Source organism: Fulvia fulva, chromosome 3 (genome assembly GCF_020509005.1).
Source record: "Fulvia fulva chromosome 3, complete sequence".
Taxonomy (NCBI): Eukaryota; Fungi; Ascomycota; class Dothideomycetes; order Mycosphaerellales; family Mycosphaerellaceae; genus Fulvia; species Fulvia fulva.
Genome location: NC_063014.1, coordinates 5,057,423 through 5,078,772, shown reverse-complemented (window position 1 = coordinate 5,078,772; position 21,350 = coordinate 5,057,423). Strand labels below are relative to the sequence as shown.

The 21,350-nt window shown below is 53.8% G+C and overlaps 10 protein-coding genes across 10 annotated transcripts; 8 read left to right on the top strand and 2 right to left on the bottom strand.

Annotated features, from left to right (window-relative positions):
• Positions 1-244: 244 nt before the first annotated feature.
• Positions 245-3,454, top strand: CLAFUR5_08520 (uncharacterized protein; the record flags this gene model as incomplete). The annotated part of the gene is made up of 1 exon (XM_047907668.1): positions 245-3,454. One exon carries the CDS (start codon positions 245-247, stop codon positions 3,452-3,454), a length of 3,210 nt encoding a protein of 1,069 aa, XP_047759226.1.
• A 249-nt stretch (positions 3,455-3,703) lies between these two features.
• CLAFUR5_08519 (uncharacterized protein) lies at positions 3,704-6,292 on the top strand (the record flags this gene model as incomplete). Its single annotated transcript, XM_047907667.1, has 4 exons — positions 3,704-3,747; positions 3,833-4,393; positions 4,574-5,141; positions 5,192-6,292. The coding sequence occupies 4 exons, from the start codon at positions 3,704-3,706 to the stop codon at positions 6,290-6,292; spliced, it is 2,274 nt and encodes a 757-aa protein (XP_047759828.1).
• Positions 6,293-6,874: 582 nt separating this feature from the next.
• Positions 6,875-9,439, top strand: CLAFUR5_08518 (uncharacterized protein; the record flags this gene model as incomplete). Its single annotated transcript, XM_047907666.1, has 1 exon — positions 6,875-9,439. One exon carries the CDS (start codon positions 6,875-6,877, stop codon positions 9,437-9,439), a length of 2,565 nt encoding a protein of 854 aa, XP_047759827.1.
• A 1,148-nt stretch (positions 9,440-10,587) lies between these two features.
• On the top strand, positions 10,588-11,134 carry CLAFUR5_08517 (uncharacterized protein; the record flags this gene model as incomplete). The annotated part of the gene is made up of 2 exons (XM_047907665.1): positions 10,588-10,630; positions 10,689-11,134. 2 exons carry the CDS (start codon positions 10,588-10,590, stop codon positions 11,132-11,134), a joined length of 489 nt encoding a protein of 162 aa, XP_047759836.1.
• A 20-nt stretch (positions 11,135-11,154) lies between these two features.
• CLAFUR5_08516 (Vegetative incompatibility protein HET-E-1) lies at positions 11,155-12,424 on the bottom strand (the record flags this gene model as incomplete). The annotated part of the gene is made up of 2 exons (XM_047907664.1): positions 11,155-12,309; positions 12,386-12,424. 2 exons carry the CDS (start codon positions 12,422-12,424, stop codon positions 11,155-11,157), a joined length of 1,194 nt encoding a protein of 397 aa, XP_047759835.1.
• A 425-nt stretch (positions 12,425-12,849) lies between these two features.
• On the top strand, positions 12,850-13,852 carry CLAFUR5_08515 (60S acidic ribosomal protein P0; the record flags this gene model as incomplete). The annotated part of the gene is made up of 2 exons (XM_047907663.1): positions 12,850-13,023; positions 13,079-13,852. 2 exons carry the CDS (start codon positions 12,850-12,852, stop codon positions 13,850-13,852), a joined length of 948 nt encoding a protein of 315 aa, XP_047759834.1.
• An 848-nt stretch (positions 13,853-14,700) lies between these two features.
• Positions 14,701-15,704, top strand: CLAFUR5_08514 (uncharacterized protein; the record flags this gene model as incomplete). The annotated part of the gene is made up of 3 exons (XM_047907662.1): positions 14,701-15,048; positions 15,113-15,190; positions 15,243-15,704. The coding sequence occupies 3 exons, from the start codon at positions 14,701-14,703 to the stop codon at positions 15,702-15,704; spliced, it is 888 nt and encodes a 295-aa protein (XP_047759833.1).
• A 141-nt stretch (positions 15,705-15,845) lies between these two features.
• Positions 15,846-17,466, bottom strand: CLAFUR5_08513 (tRNA (guanine-N(7)-)-methyltransferase non-catalytic subunit trm82; the record flags this gene model as incomplete). The annotated part of the gene is made up of 2 exons (XM_047907661.1): positions 15,846-17,240; positions 17,338-17,466. 2 exons carry the CDS (start codon positions 17,464-17,466, stop codon positions 15,846-15,848), a joined length of 1,524 nt encoding a protein of 507 aa, XP_047759832.1.
• Positions 17,467-18,274: 808 nt separating this feature from the next.
• On the top strand, positions 18,275-19,609 carry CLAFUR5_08512 (Mitochondrial protein import protein mas5; the record flags this gene model as incomplete). Its single annotated transcript, XM_047907660.1, has 2 exons — positions 18,275-19,211; positions 19,266-19,609. 2 exons carry the CDS (start codon positions 18,275-18,277, stop codon positions 19,607-19,609), a joined length of 1,281 nt encoding a protein of 426 aa, XP_047759831.1.
• A 601-nt stretch (positions 19,610-20,210) lies between these two features.
• On the top strand, positions 20,211-21,323 carry CLAFUR5_08511 (uncharacterized protein; the record flags this gene model as incomplete). The annotated part of the gene is made up of 2 exons (XM_047907659.1): positions 20,211-20,375; positions 20,430-21,323. 2 exons carry the CDS (start codon positions 20,211-20,213, stop codon positions 21,321-21,323), a joined length of 1,059 nt encoding a protein of 352 aa, XP_047759830.1.
• Positions 21,324-21,350: the final 27 nt, after the last annotated feature.

The window sequence follows — 21,350 nt, the reverse complement described above, 5'->3', positions numbered from 1 at the left end:
ATCTCAACATCACACTATCCGTGACTAGGCTACTTAGCCAGCATCACAACCACCAGCCGGACTCACTACTCGGCGCGATACCACACAGCTTTCCGCCTGCGCTAAACACATGAGACTTGCTACAAGGCATACCTGAGCATCCACCTACACCTCGGAAAATAATGTCGTGGTACCATCGCATCAACGAGAAGAAGAGCTACCACCGCCCAATATTCCTCGTTAGTGCCTTGAGCACGGCGGCACTATGCAGCGTCTACCCACTCTGCTGCTGGAAGAACTACAGCAGCAAGGAGCGGTCGAAGCTCAAGAGGAAGACCGAGGAGCTGGAGGCACGTCAGCAGGAGGAGGAACAATGGCATCGGCAGCATCATCCGCGCGAAGTGAGACATCATTCCCATTCCCCTCGGCCTCATTCCTCCCACCGTCACCAACACCAGCCAGCCTCCTCGGCCAGAGTGCCAGAGTTCCGAAACGGCCAACTCTACAGATACCGGGACGTGAGGGAGGACGAGGAGATCGAATTGAGCCCAGCCTCGAGCCACAGCAGACGTCAGCCATCACACGATCGGGACCGGGACAGACAGCGTCGGGATCGCCACCACGGCCACCCGCCTCCCCGACGTTATCACCACAGCTCCTAGGAGGGCATATTGGGCCCGATGCCAACTTTTTGATCACCAGGCAGGACTCCATGAAAGACTACAAATCAGGGCAGCAGGAAGCCATGAAAGCACAGTTGCAAGGCCTAGTATCATCGAGTCCGTCACCAATCCGAGTTCCTAGTCTGCCACCGTCTTTCGGCAGCAAGCGACAGGACTCAGTCCTGATCACTCCGGCATCAGAGAGATCCCACTACTCATACACCGAGATACCTGAAACATCGACATCTGAAGCATCAACAGCGAGCAGCTTCGCCTATCACCTGCGGAGAAAGGAGCCCGATACTCGTCTCCTGAAGAAGAAGAGCAAACCATCTCAGCACCTCATCAAGAAGCCTCTCATTCTCAAACCAGTACCGGGACCAGCACGCTCGCCATCATTCTACAAGCCGAAGGTGGTCGACGACACCGGTTTTGTCGAATCTACCACGGCTGGCATACGCGCGCCGTCTCCACCAGACAAGCCGTTCGCCTTGACGCTGACCAAGTCCATGCGCGTGGACTCCGGTCCGCCCATCAAACCACTCAGGAAAGCACAGACATTCGAATCACAGCCGGCGGCCAAGCCTTCTCTAATGTCGCTACAGATCCCAACGCCGGCTAAGAAATCACCGATCTCCTTCTCGCGCTCATCCTCTTCATTACAACGTCCAGAAGCACCCACTCGGCAGCTACGCTTCCAGAGCCCACAGATACTCGAGTTCAGCCATAGCGAGTCAGCAAATACCCTTGCGCCTATGCTACCCCCGAAGGATCGCCCACGCAGACCTTCGTTTGCGGTTGATCAGATTCCCGAGCACAAACCTCGCTTTCATGCGGTCACGCCCATCAAGCTGGTACCTGGCACGCCAAGCAAACGATCTTTCCACCCCGATGGCTCCTATTTCCCCATCCTCGGTATTGATGCTATGCCTGACAGGGGGTTTGTCCCGCCAAGATCTCCAGCACCATTGACGCCTGCCGAGTCCAAGACAGAGGCTCCCGAGCTTCCTCAGCCAGAATCTGCTCCAATGCCAAAACGCAGTCTCAGTCTGATCAAAAGAGTTACAATGTCCTCGCCTATCAGACCATCGATCGGGAGCATGAAGCCGCGAAAGCAGAGTCGTATGTTCAGCATTTTCCGCAAGACACAGTTCGAAGATGAAGTCATTGAAGAGAACACCGGAATCATGCCCTCGGCGCCGCCATCGCCTTTTATGACACCAGCGACACCAGGTATCAAGATTCATAGCCCTGTCGAGCCCGGCACCGACAAACGCAGAATGTCCAGCATTGTGCCAGATCTATCGTACTTTACACGCCCAAAGGCTCGTCGGAATCAGAGCGACAGCTCTACTTCGCGCTCGCCCGGTACATCACCGATGAACACCGTTGCCGATGATGATCTGCCAGCTGTGCCACGTTTTGGCGGACGGACCCGAGGTCACAATCGCTCGTCATCAGAACAGCTCTCGCCCAGGACAACATCTCGAGGACGATCGAGGTCTCGACACACGCCGATGCTCGATCATCTGGGCGGCGAATCTGTACAACAACGATCACCGTCTTCAGATGAGTCACCACGCCTCACTGTTCCGCCCACGCCGGAACATCGAAGAATTGAAGGTAGTGGTTCTGCTCGCGCTGTCGACCAGGTGACTGTGCCGAGCCCAGGCGATGACATCGAATCGCCTCCGGCTGTGGACACGGCCGATATGGCAGCCGTGGTAAAGCAAAACGTTGCTGTAAAGAAGAAGGCCAGTGTGTTCAGAGGCTTCTTCCTCGATCTGCGCAAGATGTCTTCTGCCGATAAGATATCTCTTGGTGAAGACGTGCCCATCACTCAAGCTGATCGACACCGTTTCGCAATGATCCCAAAGGTCTCTTTGCCTGTGCTGAAATTCCGAGCTTCCATGGCTACCTTTTCCACACGACGATTCCGGCGCAATGGTGGACGTCTGCGGCAGACAGGTAATGCCGAGACGGCAGGCAGAAATGGGAAGGACAACAGCAGCGATGAAGATGCACAGACTTCAAGCGATCAAGCAGCGCCCAACAGCTCTGCAGTGGAGCAACCTCATGAGAATGTAGAGCCACCCAAGATCACCGCTGCAGATCTTGTAGTGACGCATTTTGAGACGACACCATTCAGCCAGCGATATCACGACGCACGCAAAGCGGAGGTGCAACACATTCGATCACTCATTGAGGACACCCTCGACGAGGACGACGAAGAGGATGACGACATAGTCCTAGGGTTCGAGCAAAACGTTCCTGAGCATTTCCCCAACTCACCGCTCTGTCCGCTTCACCCGAAGCACAAGAGTGGAGGCAAAGCAATCTGTCCTCAGCATAGGCGCTACAGAAAGAGCAATGCCGCGAGAGTGGTCAAAGTCGGACCTGCTAGAAGCAACCGCGTGATCAACTATACCATGATCGCGCCACGAGAATCTCAACAAGCATCACCTCAGACGACAGTATTCGGGAACCCGCCATGGGGTGTCACAGCCGCTAAGGGTGAGGAGGTTGCCAGAGTGGGAGGTCGCATAGGCAGCGATTGTGCTATCAAATTATTGGAAAATCCGCCAGACAATACCTTGGCCATGAGGGAGGAAGCTGCTAGAGCACGGAGACGCATGGGAAGCGATGGAGCTTCTATGATCTCGTCGGCGAGCAGTAAAGAATGGTCTCACATGCGGAAGGCAGTCTGGGCTAAGAACTCGTGGACTGCAGCCGAAAGCCGAGGAAGAACACTGCAGAGGAACGCATGGGGCTCTGCGAGAAGACCACGGAGGCGTAGAATCCATCGTCGGTGAAGTTTCGTAGGCCCGTTGTAGTAAGCATTTCTCCCTAGGACATTCAGAAAATCACATGCACGGCACTTGCCTCCCGAGATCCTTGCTAGCGTGGGGAAACGGCTGAGACATCCGCTTAATCCGCTGCTACAGCCACCGCGAAATATTCCAATATCGAATTCGACACGCACCCTCGTTACACCGCATCATATTGTATCATTGTCTATACTCATTGGCCGCCTATCTTCATTCACATCCGCACCGCCCATCATGCCGGAGCGCGTGCGGCCAAGCGCGGTGTCTCGTTACGAGCAGTAAGACACATAAGAGCTGGAGCGCATATGAGCAGCGCCGCCAGTCTCTAGGCATCGAATCGAGCGCGTACTGATCTCCACTCAGATACAAGTCAGACAGCGCCGACCTCGTCGCGTGGCTCGTCTCGACCGCCGCCAGCTGCGGCTACGGCGACCCCAAGCAGACCTCCAAGCGCCCGGTCCCCGTCGACAAGCTCCTCAAATGCGCGCAGGCCATCGCCAAGAGGAGACCCTTCGTGCCCATCCCGGGCAATATCGTAGAGAAGACGGAGGCGATCATACAAGGTAGGCGTCTCCACGCCCTTGACTTACGTGAACAGGGCGGCGGCGACGATGGCGGCAGCAGCAGAGCAGAGAAGGAGAGTAAGGTGGAAGCGGGCCATCGCTATATGGTGGATGTGCTGGTGAGGGTGAAAGGGGTGTTGGTGGAGGCACGGAAGGTGCAGAGGCAGTGGAGGGAGGAGAATGCGCCGAAGCGCGTTGTGAGCTGTGACAGTGAAGTCGAAGGTGAGGCGCCCGAGCTTCGCGGCAAGTTTGAGGGCCTCGAGCTTGAGGAGCCGGCGGAGATGCCACTGGGTGCTCCAGCGATGGTGAGGGAGGCTGCGAAGCCTGAGATAGCGCTCGCGGTCGACCCGGCGCAAGAAAGGTATGTACTAACAACCCCGAGTCAACAACGATACTCTGGACAGCGACCATGGAAGGAGAGCAGGCGATGGTGAAGCGCCAGTCTAGCGTTTCGTGTATAGGACATGCTTCCGTAAGGAGGCTGTGTCCAAGGTACTCACAAACGCGCTCGACCATTTGCTGACACCTTTTGCCTGTGTAGCTGCTTCGTACTGTTCTGCTACCTTCACGACATGTACGACATTCGAATCTGGATCAGGCAGCTATGGCAAGACTATGCGCGCGGCGAGATCAGCCTACTATGCGCTACATCATCGACAGAGCAAGCCTTTGCTTGCATCCGCAGCACCGAGAACTCCCTGCGAGAGAGTTTCAAGAAGTCTGGATATGGCAGCGCTCGCGAACTATACTTCGTGTATTGTGACCTGGCAGTGAAGAATTTTCAAGAGGGAAAGGACTTCTACCACGAGGAGGGCAACCGAATTGCTCGACAACATCTCTGTGTGGCTGCATACACACTGGTAACGGTGGCGATACATGAGTGCAAGCGAGCTAGGACTGCGCAATTCTCGGATCACACGTACGAGCAAAGTGATGAAGCAACAGAGGTCTCGAAGGGGCACCCCTTTGCCCGCGTGCTGCTGGAACGTGTCGTGGACCTGGCGACGCACTGGGACTGGAAGGACGAATTCGCTGTCTTATTCTCTGATTTCGATGGCAAGTATGATGGAGATTATTACATGTGGATACGATCGACGATCTTGTGCCAGGTGAGACACTTGCGAGTCTTCCAACAACGAGAGTGACTAATCGTTCGCAGTGTTACATGGACATCTATGACATAGTCGGAGATCCCTCCAACCTCGTGCTGGATCAATTGGAACAAACTGTGCAAGATGCCAAGAACGAGGTCGATCGACTCGTGCAAGTCAAGAAGAAGGTCAGAGGCCCACCAAGCTTCCTCGAGAACATCGACAGCTATGTTTCAGCATTGTATAAGGAAGGAGACCTCGTTGAGCTGGCTGGATCCGCCTCGGTACAGCAAACGGACTCGAGAGATACGGCCAAGATGCGCCTACGAAAAGCGTTCCCTGTCGGCGCTGGCGATTCGCTTCGACTACTGAAGCTCCACGTCCTGCAGGTATCCGCCATTGTCGCCAATGACGGATGGGTAATTCTCAGCCTCGCATACCTCTACCGCGCCGCCCACCGCTTTGGGCTTCTCACCATCAACTGGCCAGATCTGGACTGGTTCATCACCCTCCAATCCCGCACAAAGCCACTCTTCCTCGAAGTCGCCCCCCACGCAGACCCAATGGCTCACGGACGCCTCTTCAAGCTCAGCCGCGGCGTGCCAACAGACGACTCGGTCAAGAAAATGCGATCTGCTAGACCACAGAACTACTGGCTCCAACAAGCAGACAAGCTCGAGCAATTCGACGTGACTAAGAACATTGGCTACGATGACTGGATCTACCACGAGGTCCTGTACCGCATCGCTGATGAGACTTATCCAGCTCAGAGCAAGCATTTCGAGAACAAGTACAAATCTCTGGAACTCCTTAACGCTTTCAAGGCATCCTTCATCAAGGATGAGCCGGAGATGAATTTCAGCTATCTCAGCTTCTATAACAGCTGCGCTATACTACTCAACAAGATGGCAACTCTTGTGGGCAAGCGGATCCCAGCGAGGTTTAGGGACGACTTTGGTATCGATATGGAGGTCACGAAGGCTTTGCTGGATGAAGCCGGTGCTGCGAAGATCACTGGGCAGGCTATGATGACCACGCAGCTGGCATTGGTGGCCAAGATCATTGAGAAGCATGTCAAGGAGGAAGGTGACAAGCTGACACAGGCCGCCTTCGATCGCTCGAGTGGAACAATTGCTGAGGATAGGCGACCGAAGTTACCGATTGCATAGGAACGAAGTGTTCGAGTTGGGAGCAGCATTGCAGAAGATTTGAACCCTTGACTTTATTCTAGGGATCGAGGATAGGACACCGATCATACCAGAGCGTCTTGTTGGGTAACACTACGAGTGCATGCCCGGATGCTCGTATCTTGGAGTAACCGGGCGATCGGGACGATACAGGAGGCGAAGAACGCCATCATAGTGTCTGTCTCAAAACATTGTCTCAGTAAGTCTCAAGCATCAGAAGGCCTTATACCACTGATATGGCTCGGGAAGAGCGTCTGGTGAACATCAACCTTCCTAATGTATACTCCAAGCATATTCACTTATACACAATGCCTTTGTGCTGGGCGACGTCCTTTGTTCGGGGTCAAATCTTCAGTGATATCGATACACACGACACATTGTGTTGTTTGTTGTTATGCCTCGACTTCTGATAAGAGTGCGTAGCCTCTCATATGTTTGCTGATCACCTTCTTCGGCATTTTCAGACAGACACACCAGCGTTTGTTCAACAGAGATAAGCAGCAAAACTTACAGACACACCAACGAAGAACGTCAACAACCATCACCACCACCACATGACTCGCCATGACGGCGAACACACCGACTCCACCATCGCTCAGTACCTATGAGCTGTACAAAAAAGCGACCAACGAGCTCGTGAAGTGGCTTATTACCACAGCTGCATCCTGCGGCTACACCACTCCCAAGTTCATGTCCAGGCTACCTGTCCGCTACCTCCAGAAATGCGCCGAAGCCATCAGCCGCAAGAAGAGCACCGAGATACCAGGACATATCATCGACACTGCTGACGACGTAGTCGTGGGTCGGCTGATATATGTAAGGTGGTTTGGCGATCAGCATGACAGCGACGAAGAGTCGAATGGTATGCATCAACACTTCCTCACCTCTATGGAAAGCACTCGCCAGATTCTTGTTCAAGCACGCAAAGAGCGCAAGCCACAAAGCACTCCGCCTCGTGTATTCCCAAGATCCGAAGAAGCTTCAAAGGATGGTGCAGCTGAAATGACACTGACTAATCTGTTCCAGCATCTGCGAGTTGAGGAGATCTCAGGCGAGACCAGGTCCACCCAGAAAGATCCAGCAGATTCTGCAGATCACACAAAGCCTCTCCAGGAGCCTATCGAACTCTTGGTTGACACAGACTCAGATGAGGAGGCGCGTTTCGCACTCCTTTGCCACCTCCAAGACCAAGCTGCCATCCGCGACTTTGTCAAGCAGACCTGGCAACAGTATGCACGAGGCGAGATCAGTTTCTTCGTGGCGACCACCATCGCCGAAGAGGCCTACACATGTTTCGATCGCGCTGAGCATGATTTGTTGGACCGGAACTATTGCCATGAGGTCAACAGCTGGTTGCAGTTCCTGAACCTGGAAGGCCATTACGTGGAATACGACGACAGGATCGACGTAACGTTCGTTGACAAAGACACGGGCGAAGTGTCTCCTCTGACTGAACTGCTATGTCCGACAGCGTACGTATTTCTCACTGGCATGCTGCATGACTGGGACGCATGGAAAGATGACTTCGAGCAGAAGCGGTGCGACAGCTATGTGCCGAGCCTAGCTGCGGTCGATTTTGCCAAGAGAACACACCCATTCCTCGAGAGGATGTTGGCGATAGTGCCCGAGTTATTCCACTCGATGTACATCGATTTCCCAGAGAATTCGAATCGCCATCCCATTCACATGTTTTGGGGTCTCTATATCATGCAAGGTAAAGACAGCGTTATCAGCTACCCACTCATGGTCTTGCAGTCTTACATGGATATGTTTGACGTGATTGGGGACATATCTGAGCTTGCCATTGCAGAATACGTGAAGACGGTGGGCCAATCGAAAGCTGCCGTCGACGAGATGGTGGAGGCCAGGAATTCGTATGGACTGGAGACAACTCTCAACGCGGCCCAAGAAGAGCTCATTCGCTACACAGAGAAGCGACTCAGCGAAGACGTACGGTTCAAGAATGCGCTACTTGCTGAGGAAGACTTCTCAACTGCGACCTATAACTCGGCCTTGGCACGACATGTTCGTATTGCCCAATGTCTGCCCACAGCCCTTGGCGCACGAGTAACGTTCTTAAAGCTGAGGATGCACGATCTCGATGTCAGCTGCGCAAACGAAGGCCTCATCGTCCCCGGTATGGCCTATCTGTACAAGGCTGCAAGGTGGTACAATCTCATCTCGGAATGGTCGGATCTGGAACGAATGATTGCCTTGCAGACTAAAGCCTCGGGATCATCCTTCGTCAAGGACATTCCTAAACACGGTGACCCAGCATGGTATGTCGACCATGTCAAGATATACTGCCAGGGTCTCGCGGTCCAACGCAAGAAGTACACCAGCGACTTGAAGAGACGCCAGCAGGCAACCCTAGTTCACAGCGGCATCGAGTGGGAACAACTCATGGAGAAGTACCAGGAGAAAAGGCTTTATGGCTTCGAACTTGGCGAGAACAACTGCCCGGTCGGTCCCGCGGCCAAAGACCGTACATTCCAAGCAGTCGTGCAAGACATGGCTCGAAACGCAACCGGATGTCAGCACGACAACTTCTCCGATATCGAGTGCCTCAATGCCTTGAAGCAAGCCTGGGTTCGCGACGAGCCAGAACTCAACTTCAGCTACTTCGGCATGTGGATGGTCCTGACCGATAAGCTCAATGAGTTGCGGCAGCGTATCGAAAAGAACCCAAGTAGTATGGTAAGGCCGCTGGGAACTACCGGGTGGACCGAGACATTTCCCGCAATACTGAAGGAAGCTGCATTGTACTATCGCATTGACCAGAAGTCAAAGCACGACAAGCAGCTTCCACGCTCTCGCCTAGCCACCGCGGCCAGCATGATGGAACATGTGATAAAGTCGTCCGGCGACCGTTATATCAAGCAGTCGGAAGCGCGATCCGGTGGCGATGGCGTGAACAAGGAACATGATCAGGACTATTCGCCCCACGAGATTGAAGACCTGGCATCCGAAGACGGCATCCTCAGCTGTCCAGATACGGTAGCCAGGGGCGGATTCATCGCATGGCTAGACCCGCCATTCGGATTCAAGAAGCTCAATCCCGAGAGGCTTGCAGTGGAGGATATAGACTCGTACATCGAGGGTCTTCGCGCTGCGCGTGAAGGTGAGTAGGGCTCGACTCGCGTCAGCTGTTGAGCAGTTCTGACTGATCGAGATCTTGACGGTACCTGATCTAAAGCACCCAGAATCGACTTGGCGTCGAGGGAGTTTGGGGTCTGGAGTTTGGAGTTTGGAGTTTGGCCTTCGGGATTCAGAGCTTGATAATTTGATCGCCGGTCTGCATAGTCCTAGCGTTTTCATAGACTGTAAATGTGCTTTTCGATACCCGTAGTCCCTCGTCCAGCTTGCAAACATTTTTTCGAGCTTGATACGCATGCTGTCCGTCGTAATGGTCTTGCGGTGACCACTTCCTGAGGTAGGACGACAACTAGGTCACATCAGGTCTTGGAATTGACTACAATCCGCTCATGTTGGTGGTTTGGGCCTAGCACGTGTTGCAGCTACCTTGAACCAACAGCAGACGAAACAGTGTCGAGCGCCCCTCATCTGGCGCCCTGCATGACACGCCGTCAAGCGCCTTTGTTCTGTAGCAAGTCAGTGAGCAGTTCGACCATCAACGTCGACTCCTTCGACCATCTCTCCCTCTGGTATGACCTCCGACGCAAGATGGAGTGACGTCGGGCCAAGGTTAAGCTCAAAGTGGATGTGCAGCAGTGCTTATTGCTGAATGGCCATCAAATCGCTACCGACCAGCAATCCCAGCAACCCAACACCACTTATCTAAGATCTGCCGACCCCGTCAATGTCACAAAAGTCCGGCACAGACCTGAAACGTATCTTGCGACGCTTATTGTGCGGTTTGGCGTGACTCCGTGGATGTCCCGGCGGGCCCGAGACGCTGGTACAACACTTCAGATAGGAGAGTGGTGTTGGGCGCGATAGCAGGTGGTGTTATAAGATGGGATGTTGCGGCCTGATGGGTGGAGTGGGTGCACACCATTCGCTTTATCGATTTCTTGTTTCTTGTAGTTATTTTAAGAGGTGCGTAATTGGTTGTGGCCTTGGCTGATGAGCCGGGTTGGGCAGCTACAGCGGCAACGGTGTACCATGTTGGTCAGAGCGAAGGCGTTGAGCCTCAAATTTTGCTCGTCGTATCTGCATGGTACCGTGCGTGTGCTTCGAGGTGGCAATGGCGAGCAATATATGCTGATCCAGTGGCAGTAAGCCTTTTGGTGCAGGACACCATCGCAAAACCAAAAATGGACGCACTTCTGCTTAGTACCGCTTCTTTGAGCTACGCCGGTAAGATTACATCCCGACAATGATGCGATATTACCAATGCTGACTTGATTGCCTCTAGATATACCACTTCCTGAGATGGTCGAATCTCCAGCATCAGACGCATCATCAGTCCACGCGCGAGAAGAAGAGCACCCTTGTACAGAATGTGGCAAGCAAAGATCGAGAAGAGGATCGGTAGCGATGAGCCCAACACAGAAGAACGCAGGCCGTTCATACTTTCCATGCACGAATTCGAGGTGTCGAAAAGGAAGTGTCAGCATAAGAGATCGAGACTTTGTGACATGGGATGCGCACGGAGAGAATCCGCGATGCGACTGTGGTGTACCGAGCCAACAAGGGAGGACAGGTCGAGAAGATCGTACGCCGGGATATGGGTTTTGGGCGTGCGCTGTGGGAGGCTGCAAGTACTACTCGCGGGATCGGAAAGGCAGGTCGGTCGCAAGAGGCGAGGTGGCGGCGAAGGATGTACAGCCTTTCATACCTTGGTTGCTATATGCGAAGTGAAACGCGTCCACACTGTTGACTCAGCATTGATCTGCGTCCTTTTCCACGCTGTGCAAGTATAACCTCATTGTGTGAGTCGGTGTGATCTTGGGGAAAAGCAGAGGATTGTCCTGGACAGAACCAGCCAGATGGACTCTTCGCAAGTGCCCGCAGGCCACTGCTGATACAACGAGGCAGCAAGCATCGCGCTCCCATTCGTCAGAATTTGTCGATGGCGTCCTGTAGGTACAACCCAGCACAATGGCGTAAGTCTTCTTTTCGATCTGGTATATCATGGATCGCTCGTCGGGGCAAAACTGTATCAGACCCGCTGCTGCTAACAGAAAGCGTGGAGCTCCAGCTATGCCAATGCGATGGCGACTGACGTTTTGGCAATGCTTGAAGGCTGCTGGGCTGGTGGCGAGCAAAGCGAGATATCTCTTGTTCGAGGTCAAAGAGTCGAAGGCAGGAGAAGGTACAAGGTCATACGCCTCTTCTGTCCGCCAGGCCAGCAATGATTCGTCAAGGGTGCTATTCATGATCTCGCGTTGTAGACGTACGAATGCCTTCTCACGCTCTCCGTACAGCAAAGGCATGTTGATAGAGAAGATTCCAAGGAGGCAGTACGCGGTATCCTCGGCGCGGGTATTTTGTCCATCTGCAGCCCAGTTCATCTTCTGCGCAACGCTGTATCGACTACGCTCTGTTGCGTCTCCGAGGACCAGTTCTGGTATGCCAGTGATCTGGCTCAGTACAGCGTTCAAAGTACCGAGGGGTCCAATGCTGCCAGGCTGGCTAAGCAGTATGTTATTGGCACTCTCCTTCACACCGATGATCTCCCACGCTGAGTCGCAGAATACTACAAATAATGGAGCAATGAGCTCTTGCAGAGTCCAGCCACGGGTGAACCATACACTGCGCTTGAAGTCGGAGAGGATTTCATCAGTCCATCTACCACGAGTCGCAGGGACATCAGCAAGATATGCATAGCATTCAGCCGCACCCTTGTACCAGTCGTACATGGAGTTGATGGCCTCGGAAAGTTCCTGGCTGCTCTTCTTGTCTATGCAGCACGTGTCGATCCAGATCCATTTTGCTTTACGGCTCCTAGCGAAGTCGCAGGCCTTGATGATCTTTCGATGGCCAGGTCCGGCGACCTGTCCCCTCTTTCGATGATCCTGTGCACAGATGCGGTACTGTTGGTAAGACAGCTCTGCTTCGCCCCAGCGATGTGAAAGAACGGCATAGCTGGGCACCTGACTGTCGAAGTACTCGTGTAGCTCGATATGTCTTGGTGTTGAGCAGGCGCATCTTGTGTTGGCATGATCGTATCATTCAGATCGAGCTCAGATGGCCGACGTGGAAGGTGAGATGCAGCTCATTGCAAGCGAGCTGCTGCCGGCCTGCATGTGTCATGAGATCGCCATTAAATGATGCATCGTCAAAGGCTCCTCCACAAGCACGGCATCTACGATCCTTTCTGTCCGGCAGCGGATGGGGAGAATGCCGATGGCTTGTCAGGTTGATGAGGAAAGGGAAAGATGATGGAGATGCGAACACGAAGAAGTGGATTGGCTTCAGTCACGTGATTGGAATGAGATCTTGGCATCGGCGAACTTGTCCGCACGGAAAATCTCTCGTGTCGAGCTCACTTCAGCAACACAACACCTCCCCTTCTCAGAACCCAACACATTTACCAACACCAAGTCCTTAAATATCCTGTACCGCAAGACGATATGGGGGGCAAGAGCGGAAACAAGGCCGGCTACTTCGACAAGCTCAAGGGCTTGCTCGAGGAGTACAAGACCATCTTCATCGTCACCGTCGACAATGTCTCGTCGCAGCAGATGCACGAGATCCGTATCTCTCTGCGTGGCCAGGGTGTCGTCCTGATGGGCAAGAACACCATGGTGAGCATTGTCGGTATCACGCGACAGCAGCACCCTCTAATGTCATGTTTACTAGGTCCGCCGCGCCCTGAGGACCTTCCAGTCCGACTTCCCCGAGTACGAGCGCCTTCTCCCACACGTCAAGGGCAACGTCGGCTTCATCTTCACCAACGGCGATCTCAAGGAGACCCGTGAGAAGATCTTGGCCAACCGTGTCGCTGCTCCAGCCCGTGCTGGTGCCGTCGCGCCCGCCGATGTCTACGTGCCAGCAGGCAACACTGGTATGGAACCAGGAAAGACCTCTTTCTTCCAGGCTCTCGGTGTCCCAACCAAGATTGCCCGTGGTACCATCGAAATCACCACTGACCTCAAGCTCGTCGAGGCTGGCAGCAAGGTCGGAGCCTCCGAGGCTACCCTGCTCAACATGCTGAACATCTCTCCCTTCACCTACGGTATGGGCATTGCTCAGATCTACGACCAGGGTCAGACTTTCGACGTCAGCGTCCTCGACATTGAGGAGTCCCAGCTTCTCAAGACTTTCGGCTCTGCCATCTGCACCATCGCCTCCATCTCGTTGGCCCTCAACTTCCCAACTCTGCCATCGATCATGCACAGCTTGGTCAACGGCTACAAGAACCTCATCTCCATCGCCCTGGAGACCGAGATCGAGTGGGAGTCCATCGCCGAGCTCAAGGACCGCGTCCGCAACCCAGACAAGTACGCTGCTGCTGCCCCAGCTGCTGGCTCTGCCCCAGCCGCTGGTGGTGATGCTCCAGCTGCTGCCGCTGAGGAGAAGAAGGAGGAGTCTGAAGAGGAGGACGAGGACATGGGCTTCGGTCTCTTCGACTAAGCGTGTTGTCAAGTGCATCGCGGTCACCAGATACAACCAACTGGACATAGTTGACAATTGAAAGAGTCTGCCGCTCAAAGGACATTGTCAACGACTGTGGCATGGTGTCGTGACTTGGTCTTGGCAAAGGTACGTCTCACATTTCTCTCCCACAACACCCACTACCTGTTATGATGACACATTTTTAACCCTGAGTTCCTCAATGAGGTCCAAACTTAAGCAACACATCTAATTTTTTTCTGAATTGGCATCCATCGATATATTCACTGTTCATCAAGCTGTGGTGTGGACGAAGGCTGACAATGATTTCCAGGTCCCAGTACGCCATGTTTCAACTTCATAGTCTCTATGGCCGACGATCACACGAATTCACGACATGTGCCACCCGAACCTTCCCGCATGTCTCGTATCACGCCAATCGTACTCGTGCTTCCCGTCCTGACAGCTCCTGTTGTCCTGAGCCACCCCCGAGCCTCCAGATTGATCCTAGTCCAAAATGCCTCTCACCCATTCTCGCCAGACGAGCCTCTCGTCAGAGAGCCCGTAAGAACGCAATATGACGAGTGACATCCTGAATTGCGGGACACGGCAGCAAAGTAACGCGTCTGTCGTCGTTTGTTTTTATACTGGCCACCAATTGACCATGCCCCACTTTTTCGCTTTAGCGTCCAGGCTCTTCCCTCTCGAGTTGCTCGAGCCTTCCTATTCTGACATGCGGGTCGCTGCGTCTTGAGCTGCACTTTGCAAGAACACCCTCACCACTGAACAACAACCGCTCTCGCGCTTTCAGAATAACGCTTCATACCATATTATCATCCGGACATCGCACGCCTGCTCTACACATCATCATGGATCCCATTATCGAACAGTTTTGCCGTGAAGCTTACAACGAGCTCGTCGACCTTTACTACAACGACGAGTTCGAGGCATGCATCGAAAAAGCATACAAATTGCTCGACGATGAAGGCTTACCTCGATACCACCGTATGAAGACATGGATGCTGCTCGGGAACTGCCTAGTAGACTGGGAGGAAGCCAATGAATGCTTTGTGAAGGCTCAAGAGATGTGGTGGACTGTGCGCCGCGAGCATACCTTTTGCGAGGACGCTCATGCTGATGAAATGCTGGAAGAGCTAGCAGGTGAGCTTGAGGAGCTCAACGCTGTGCTCGATGCAGATGAAGATAAGCCGGAAGGGGTACTAGCAGGAAGCAACCGTGACATCTAGCGTGGCCGCGCACGAGGATGCTGTCGTCGACGAGGAGGTCAGTGGCGGGCACGATGGACCTGAGGCATTGCGCAAGGCGAAGGAGGAAGTAGTTGGCCTGTGGAAGACCGAGGTATCTTATTCGATGCCATCATTCTCGTGCTGTGATGACTGACTCTTTCCAGTACTTCTTGCGGGAATTCGATCTTGCTGGCGAGAAGCCACCGGGTCAGCTGGTAAATCCTGTCGCGTTGGTAGCAGCTGAAGTCGCTTGTCATGCTGGCAGTACATGCCGCCATCTCATCGCGGCGCCAATCGAGGTGGTAGACCTGCGGAGATCCCGCGCAGGCTCTCTTGGCGACCACGCCATCACCCATCATATACCGCACTACATCAGCGCACACAGACTGCTCAGACGGGCGCTACGCGCGACGGCTGAAGACCTCAAAGATACAAGAGCTTCGGAGACAACACGGAACGACTCCCACAAGGCTCACTGGCCCAACAAGAATGCGCTGGAAAGCCGAAGCGGTGGAAGGTTGGTAGAGGGCAAACACATGGAGCATGGCATTGGTTATACACTTTCTAGGTACTGTCTGAAGTCAATGGTGTGCTTCTCATACCTCAGAGTCGAGGGTCAGCCTTAGCAACTGCAGAGCCGCAGAGTGTCATTTGTGCCGTTGTGTAACCCAAGCTAGGTTCAGCTCTGTAATCAACGCGTCGTTTTGGTCACGCTATATTGGATGCCCTGCTTGTGCTGACGATAGTGTCAGTGTCTAATGCCGAGACTATTCTTCTGCAGGTTCCGGCTCAAGTACACTCTCGTCATTTTCGTCCCCATTTGCCTCGCCATCAGCCAAGTCTCTCCTCTTGCGCAGATTGGAGACCCCGTACAGCAGTGTATCCAGGTCCTTGGCATCTGCCTCGATTGGAGCATGTCGCTGTGTCGTGTAGAGCGCCTGGATCCGAGGATCCTGCCCGTTCTTGTGGCCAGCGACGTCCATCTCCGCATTATCGATGTACATCCTCATAGTCAACAAAGCGAACTTCCCCCCGCTATTTCGGTTGTCCAAAGCCACGATGAGAGTATCATCATGTGTTGACACAACGTCGATCGGATTGTGCGTAAGTTCTATCGCCGCGAAACGTAACGCAGAGACTTCGTCATCAGTCTCGACGTTCAGTGGCCCGAAAACACCAACGAGAAGCAGTGTTTTGATTCCCTCGAGCGCCACGACGACCACTGGAGTCCTTGTGTCGTCGCCCGTTGCGATACTAACGTTCCACATTCCAGACACAGCGATCTTCTCCGGAGGAGATTGTAAGAAAGGCTTGAAGTGCAGCTTTCTAAGCAGCTCAGATCTCGTCCAGTCCCAGACACCCAGCCAATCGTCGCCACCACCACTGACCAGTATAGAGGAACCATTGCCTAGTTGGCGGACTTTGCTCACGAACTCGGTGTGTCCCAGGCAGAAGCCCTCAATGACATGGGATTGCGGCGGGCCCCTCGACACGCGGATGTGCTCGTCTCGATCAGCTGTGACGATGTATCCTCTCTGGGGTGCACTTGCTTCGCTCATGTACCGCATGTCTGTAAGCATGGAGACATGTCCGATCAAGATCTTGTGCTCGAACTTTAGTGGATCTTTCTTCTTCGTGAAGTTCTTCTGCTTCATTTGTGCTTCCAGAACCTGGCGGTTGCGCTTGCTGTGAATGGTGGTCAAGTCCGCACTCGGCTTGAAGAGATTTCCGGCTTCTGACGCTGTGTCTTGGGCGCCAGCATTTGCATCGCCACTGTCGGCAGCCGTTGGTATGAGTGGTAGCGAGTACACATCTCCGAACTTGTCGGCCACCAGGATTGTTGCATTGTCTGGCAGAATTTGAACCGCACATGGTCGCTTGGGCATGATTCGTTGGCTGAGTTCCACTAGCTGTCCTTCGCTGTGTGCGAAAACGTGGACACATTTGTCTTCCGTGATGACAACCAGGAAATCCCCCTGGTGGGAGGCGGCAAGCTTGATAATACTAGGCGCTTTGGCAGGTGTCGAGGGTTTCTGCTTCTGAGCAGGAGCTTGGCCCTCGTCGTCTTTGCCGGTATCATCTACCTTCTGCTTTTTCGAAGGCGGCTGGTCCAAGTCCAAGTCCTTTGCCTTGCCATTGCTTTCTGTTGTCGCTACGCTGACCTTATGGCGTGTCAGTAAGAATTATCGAGAGATGCCTGAGCGAGACAGACATGCGCAGTTGACCTTGCTCTGTATGCTCAAGGTATGTGTAACGTACATCTTGGTTTGACGGCCATTCACACACTAACCTGCCGGTCTCGAGGTCAACAGATGTCAGTCTCGGACCACATGCGGCCACAAAGTATCGCTGCTGGAGCGTGACGATACACTGGAACGGATGGAACATGGCTTATTGCTGAGTATGCCAATACGCAGGAGATGTAGCGATGTTTGAGATGCAATTCGAGATTCACTTGCTATTCCTGGTTAGCGGCGCTGGCTAGATCCGATAGGGCTGGTGGCAATCGCGACCATCTATGCCAAGCGCTCCATCACAGTCGATGAACGCATTCCTCAGATGCGCTACTTGGTCTGGACGTGTTTCTGCTGTGCTTGGTGATATCGCATAACCCTCAGATATCAGTCGCACTGCTTCGCTGTTCGCTCGGCGGTCAGATTGGGCAGGAAGGTCTCAGAGAAACTCGTGGAAATCGTCAGAACAGTGGAAGGAGCGGGATGAGCCGCAGGAAAGAGCGATGCTGCAGGGCCTGTTACGCATTTCAAGGCAGAGCAGTTTTCGGGGGGTTGTTGCCTTACGAACAGTGAAAGATCCCGTCAGCTTCATCTTCACTTCTTTCATCGCCTCAGCAAACACTTCTCCCTCTCCGCCGTAATACCCGTTGTCCGCTCGGCTTTCGATTGCGTCGTCCAACGGTGAGTAGCGCCCGCCGCAGCCTTCGAAAGTTGCGCCGCCTGCCGTTCTTCGCCCACCAACAACCCTCCCGTCCGCACCACCACCACTTCGCCCTCCGCTCAGCCTTCGCCAAACTTCTGCCTCCCGTACATTCAGCTGCTGACAGATCCTCTTATAGCATCGCCCACTAATATAGCAGCGACCGCATCTCTGCCTCCCTCGATATACCCTCCAGCTACATTTGCCGAGATAGCGACCACAACAACACAACACTCTCCGCTGCCTCGACCCCACCTTCACCATGGTGAAAGAAAGCAAATTCTACGACATCCTCGGCGTCTCGCCTGATGCCTCGGAATCACAGCTCAAGACCGCATACCGAAAGGGCGCGCTGAAGCACCACCCGGACAAGAACGCACATGATCCAGCTGCGGCAGAGAAGTTCAAGGAGATCTCACATGCATACGAGACACTATCAGACCCACAGAAGCGCCAGCTGTACGACCAATATGGCGAGGAGGGTCTTGAGCAGGGCGGCGCCGGTGGTGCCGGCATGAACGCAGAGGATCTCTTCGCACAGTTCTTCGGCGGAGGCGGTGGTGGCTTTGGTGGCATGTTCGGTGGTGGAATGGGAGGACGTGACCCAGGCCCGAAGAAGGCACGGACGATCCACCACGTCCACAAGGTCTCCCTCGAGGACATCTACCGAGGCAAGGTCTCCAAGCTTGCACTGCAAAAGTCCGTCATCTGCTCAAAGTGTGAGGGTCGCGGTGGTAAGGAAGGCGCTGTCAAGACTTGCGCAGGATGCAACGGACAGGGTATGAAGACCATGATGCGCCAGATGGGTCCCATGATCCAACGCTTCCAAACTGTCTGCCCAGACTGCAACGGAGAGGGCGAGTCGATCCGCGAGAAGGACAAGTGCAAGCAGTGCAATGGCAAGAAGACTGTCATCGAGCGAAAGGTTCTCCACGTGCACGTTGACCGTGGTGTACAAACTGGCACCAAGATCGACTTCCGTGGTGAGGGTGACCAGATGCCTGGTGTGCAGCCCGGCGACGTGCAGTTCGAGATCGAGCAGAAGCCACACCCACGTTTCCAGCGAAAGGGTGACGATCTCTTCTACCACGCCGAGATCGATCTTCTGACAGCACTGGCCGGTGGTGCCATCTTCATTGAGCACCTCGACGAGCGATGGTTGACAGTTGAGATTATCCCCGGCGAGGTCATCTCACCAGGTAAGCAAATGACAGCGTGGTACACAGGATGATGAGATGCTAACATATTTATAGGCCAGATCAAGGTCATTCGCGGCCAGGGTATGCCTTCGTACAGGCACCACGACTTCGGCAACCTGTACGTTCAGTTCGAAGTGAAGTTCCCAGAACGACTCAGCGGGCCACCAGACGCGGAAGGATACCCAACACCACTCCAGCCACAGCAGATCAAGGCTCTCGAGTCCGTCCTCCCACCACGTACGCCACAGAACGTACCACCGCCAGACGCCATGACCGAAGACTACTCCCTCGAAAAGGTCGACCCCATGCGAGAAGGCGAGCGTGCGAACCGCGCAACGGACGACGACGACGACGAGATGCATGCAGGAGGTGAGAGAGTACAGTGCGCGTCCCAGTAAGCGCATTTGGAGTGCATACAATAGATCTACGACGAGATGGAAAGGCATGACACGACAGGCATGCGACAAGCATGATACACTGGGCTGGGTGAGCGCGGGAGGAGCAAGACAGACGACAACATCTGTCGATGATCTCACGACTGCTGCTGCCATGCTTCTGGCCTTCGTTGGAGGAGGCATGGTTGAGCGCTTGATACCCGTCATGATAGACTTGATTCGGTGTTTTGCATGCATTGGGCATAGCTTCGAGTGGCTCGTGGCGTTCGGCGCTGTAGAGTAAAGCAGGATAGTATTTGAGACATCACTGCAGAAATGAAAGCGTTCTGTATCAAGTCGATCGTCTTCTTTCCCGTGCATCATATTTGCAGCACCAGAGCTACTGTGGATCCCGGCACAACGAAATTCCTCCTGCCTGAAGTGGACATCTTCACCACCACCACCACCACCACCACCACCACCACCTCCCAAGATAATTCCGTGCATTGACTTATCCTGAAGTTTAGCAATGCCAACAACTCCAAGTAACAACATTGATTCGTCTTTCCCGTGCACACAGTATACTCTCCACGATCGTTCGTCCTCTCATTGACAGAGCGGCAACATGGCATCAACCAAAATGCACACCTACTCGATCACCTTTCCCTCTGATCCCGTCGTTGTCCGAGCGCGAGATATTTTGCGAAAGTATTTACCTGTATCACTACCACTATACAGAAGATTACAATTTGGTCGCTTCTTTGAAGACACCATTCTGGTTTCGAATCTGGTATATCCTTAATCTGCATCATCGTATGGTAAGGTGGATATTGACCTGTCGCAGTACGGCCTCAACCCAAACGTGGCATTGGAAATTCCAAACAAGGATCAATGGCTCATCGCCTTCGTGGACATGACCTGTAGACCCGAGACTGAGGTCTGGATGTTTGCGAGTTGGGAAGGAAGTGCCTCAACCAATGGAGTAGTGAATGAAGACGACGGACAGAAAAATCTACAAGCCCGATTACTGCGCCAATTGATCAAGACAATGAAATCCCTTCCCATCCCGACCTCTCTACATCAGGACATTCTGGACGCTGAGCAAGCCCAAGTCCGCGATGACGATTTGGACGCTTCAGGGAGATCCCGCGCCGAGTCTGCTGCGCACATGATGAGGCAGGACATCATGCTCCTGGGAGCGATCCATGAGAAGACAGCACAAGTTCTCGCGCGGGAGGGGTTTATTATTAGGAGTTTCCCCCGGGCTGGCATGGTGCCGAATCATATGTATACGTTTGCTGTGGATACGTTACCGAACACGGTATCGACGACGCTGCCAGAGGACCTGCGATGGGGAACGCTATCACGGCAGCACTTTGCGCTTGTGAGAGTGAGGACGCAGATTCCTAGACAGGACAAGACACTTGCTGTGTTGCCTAATGTGGCGATATTTGAGGCAGAGGGTCCCGTGGCTTGGGCATTTGTTGGGCTTGATGGGAGTCTTTCGACGCTACATGTTGAGCCTGAGTACAGAGGGAAAGGATTGGCTAAAGCAGTGATGGCGAAGCTGTTCAAGGAGAAGATGGATCTTTTCTGGGAGGAGGGGGTGGAGAGGGTAGCGCATGATTATGTTATCAAAGGTAATGAGGCTAGTGTGGGCGTAAGTAAGAGTATGGGTGGCAAAAGTGAGTGGGAGGTCTTTTGGTGCCGTATGGATCTTGGAGCGTTGGACAGCTGATCGAATGTTCTGCTTCAAGCAGAGGCA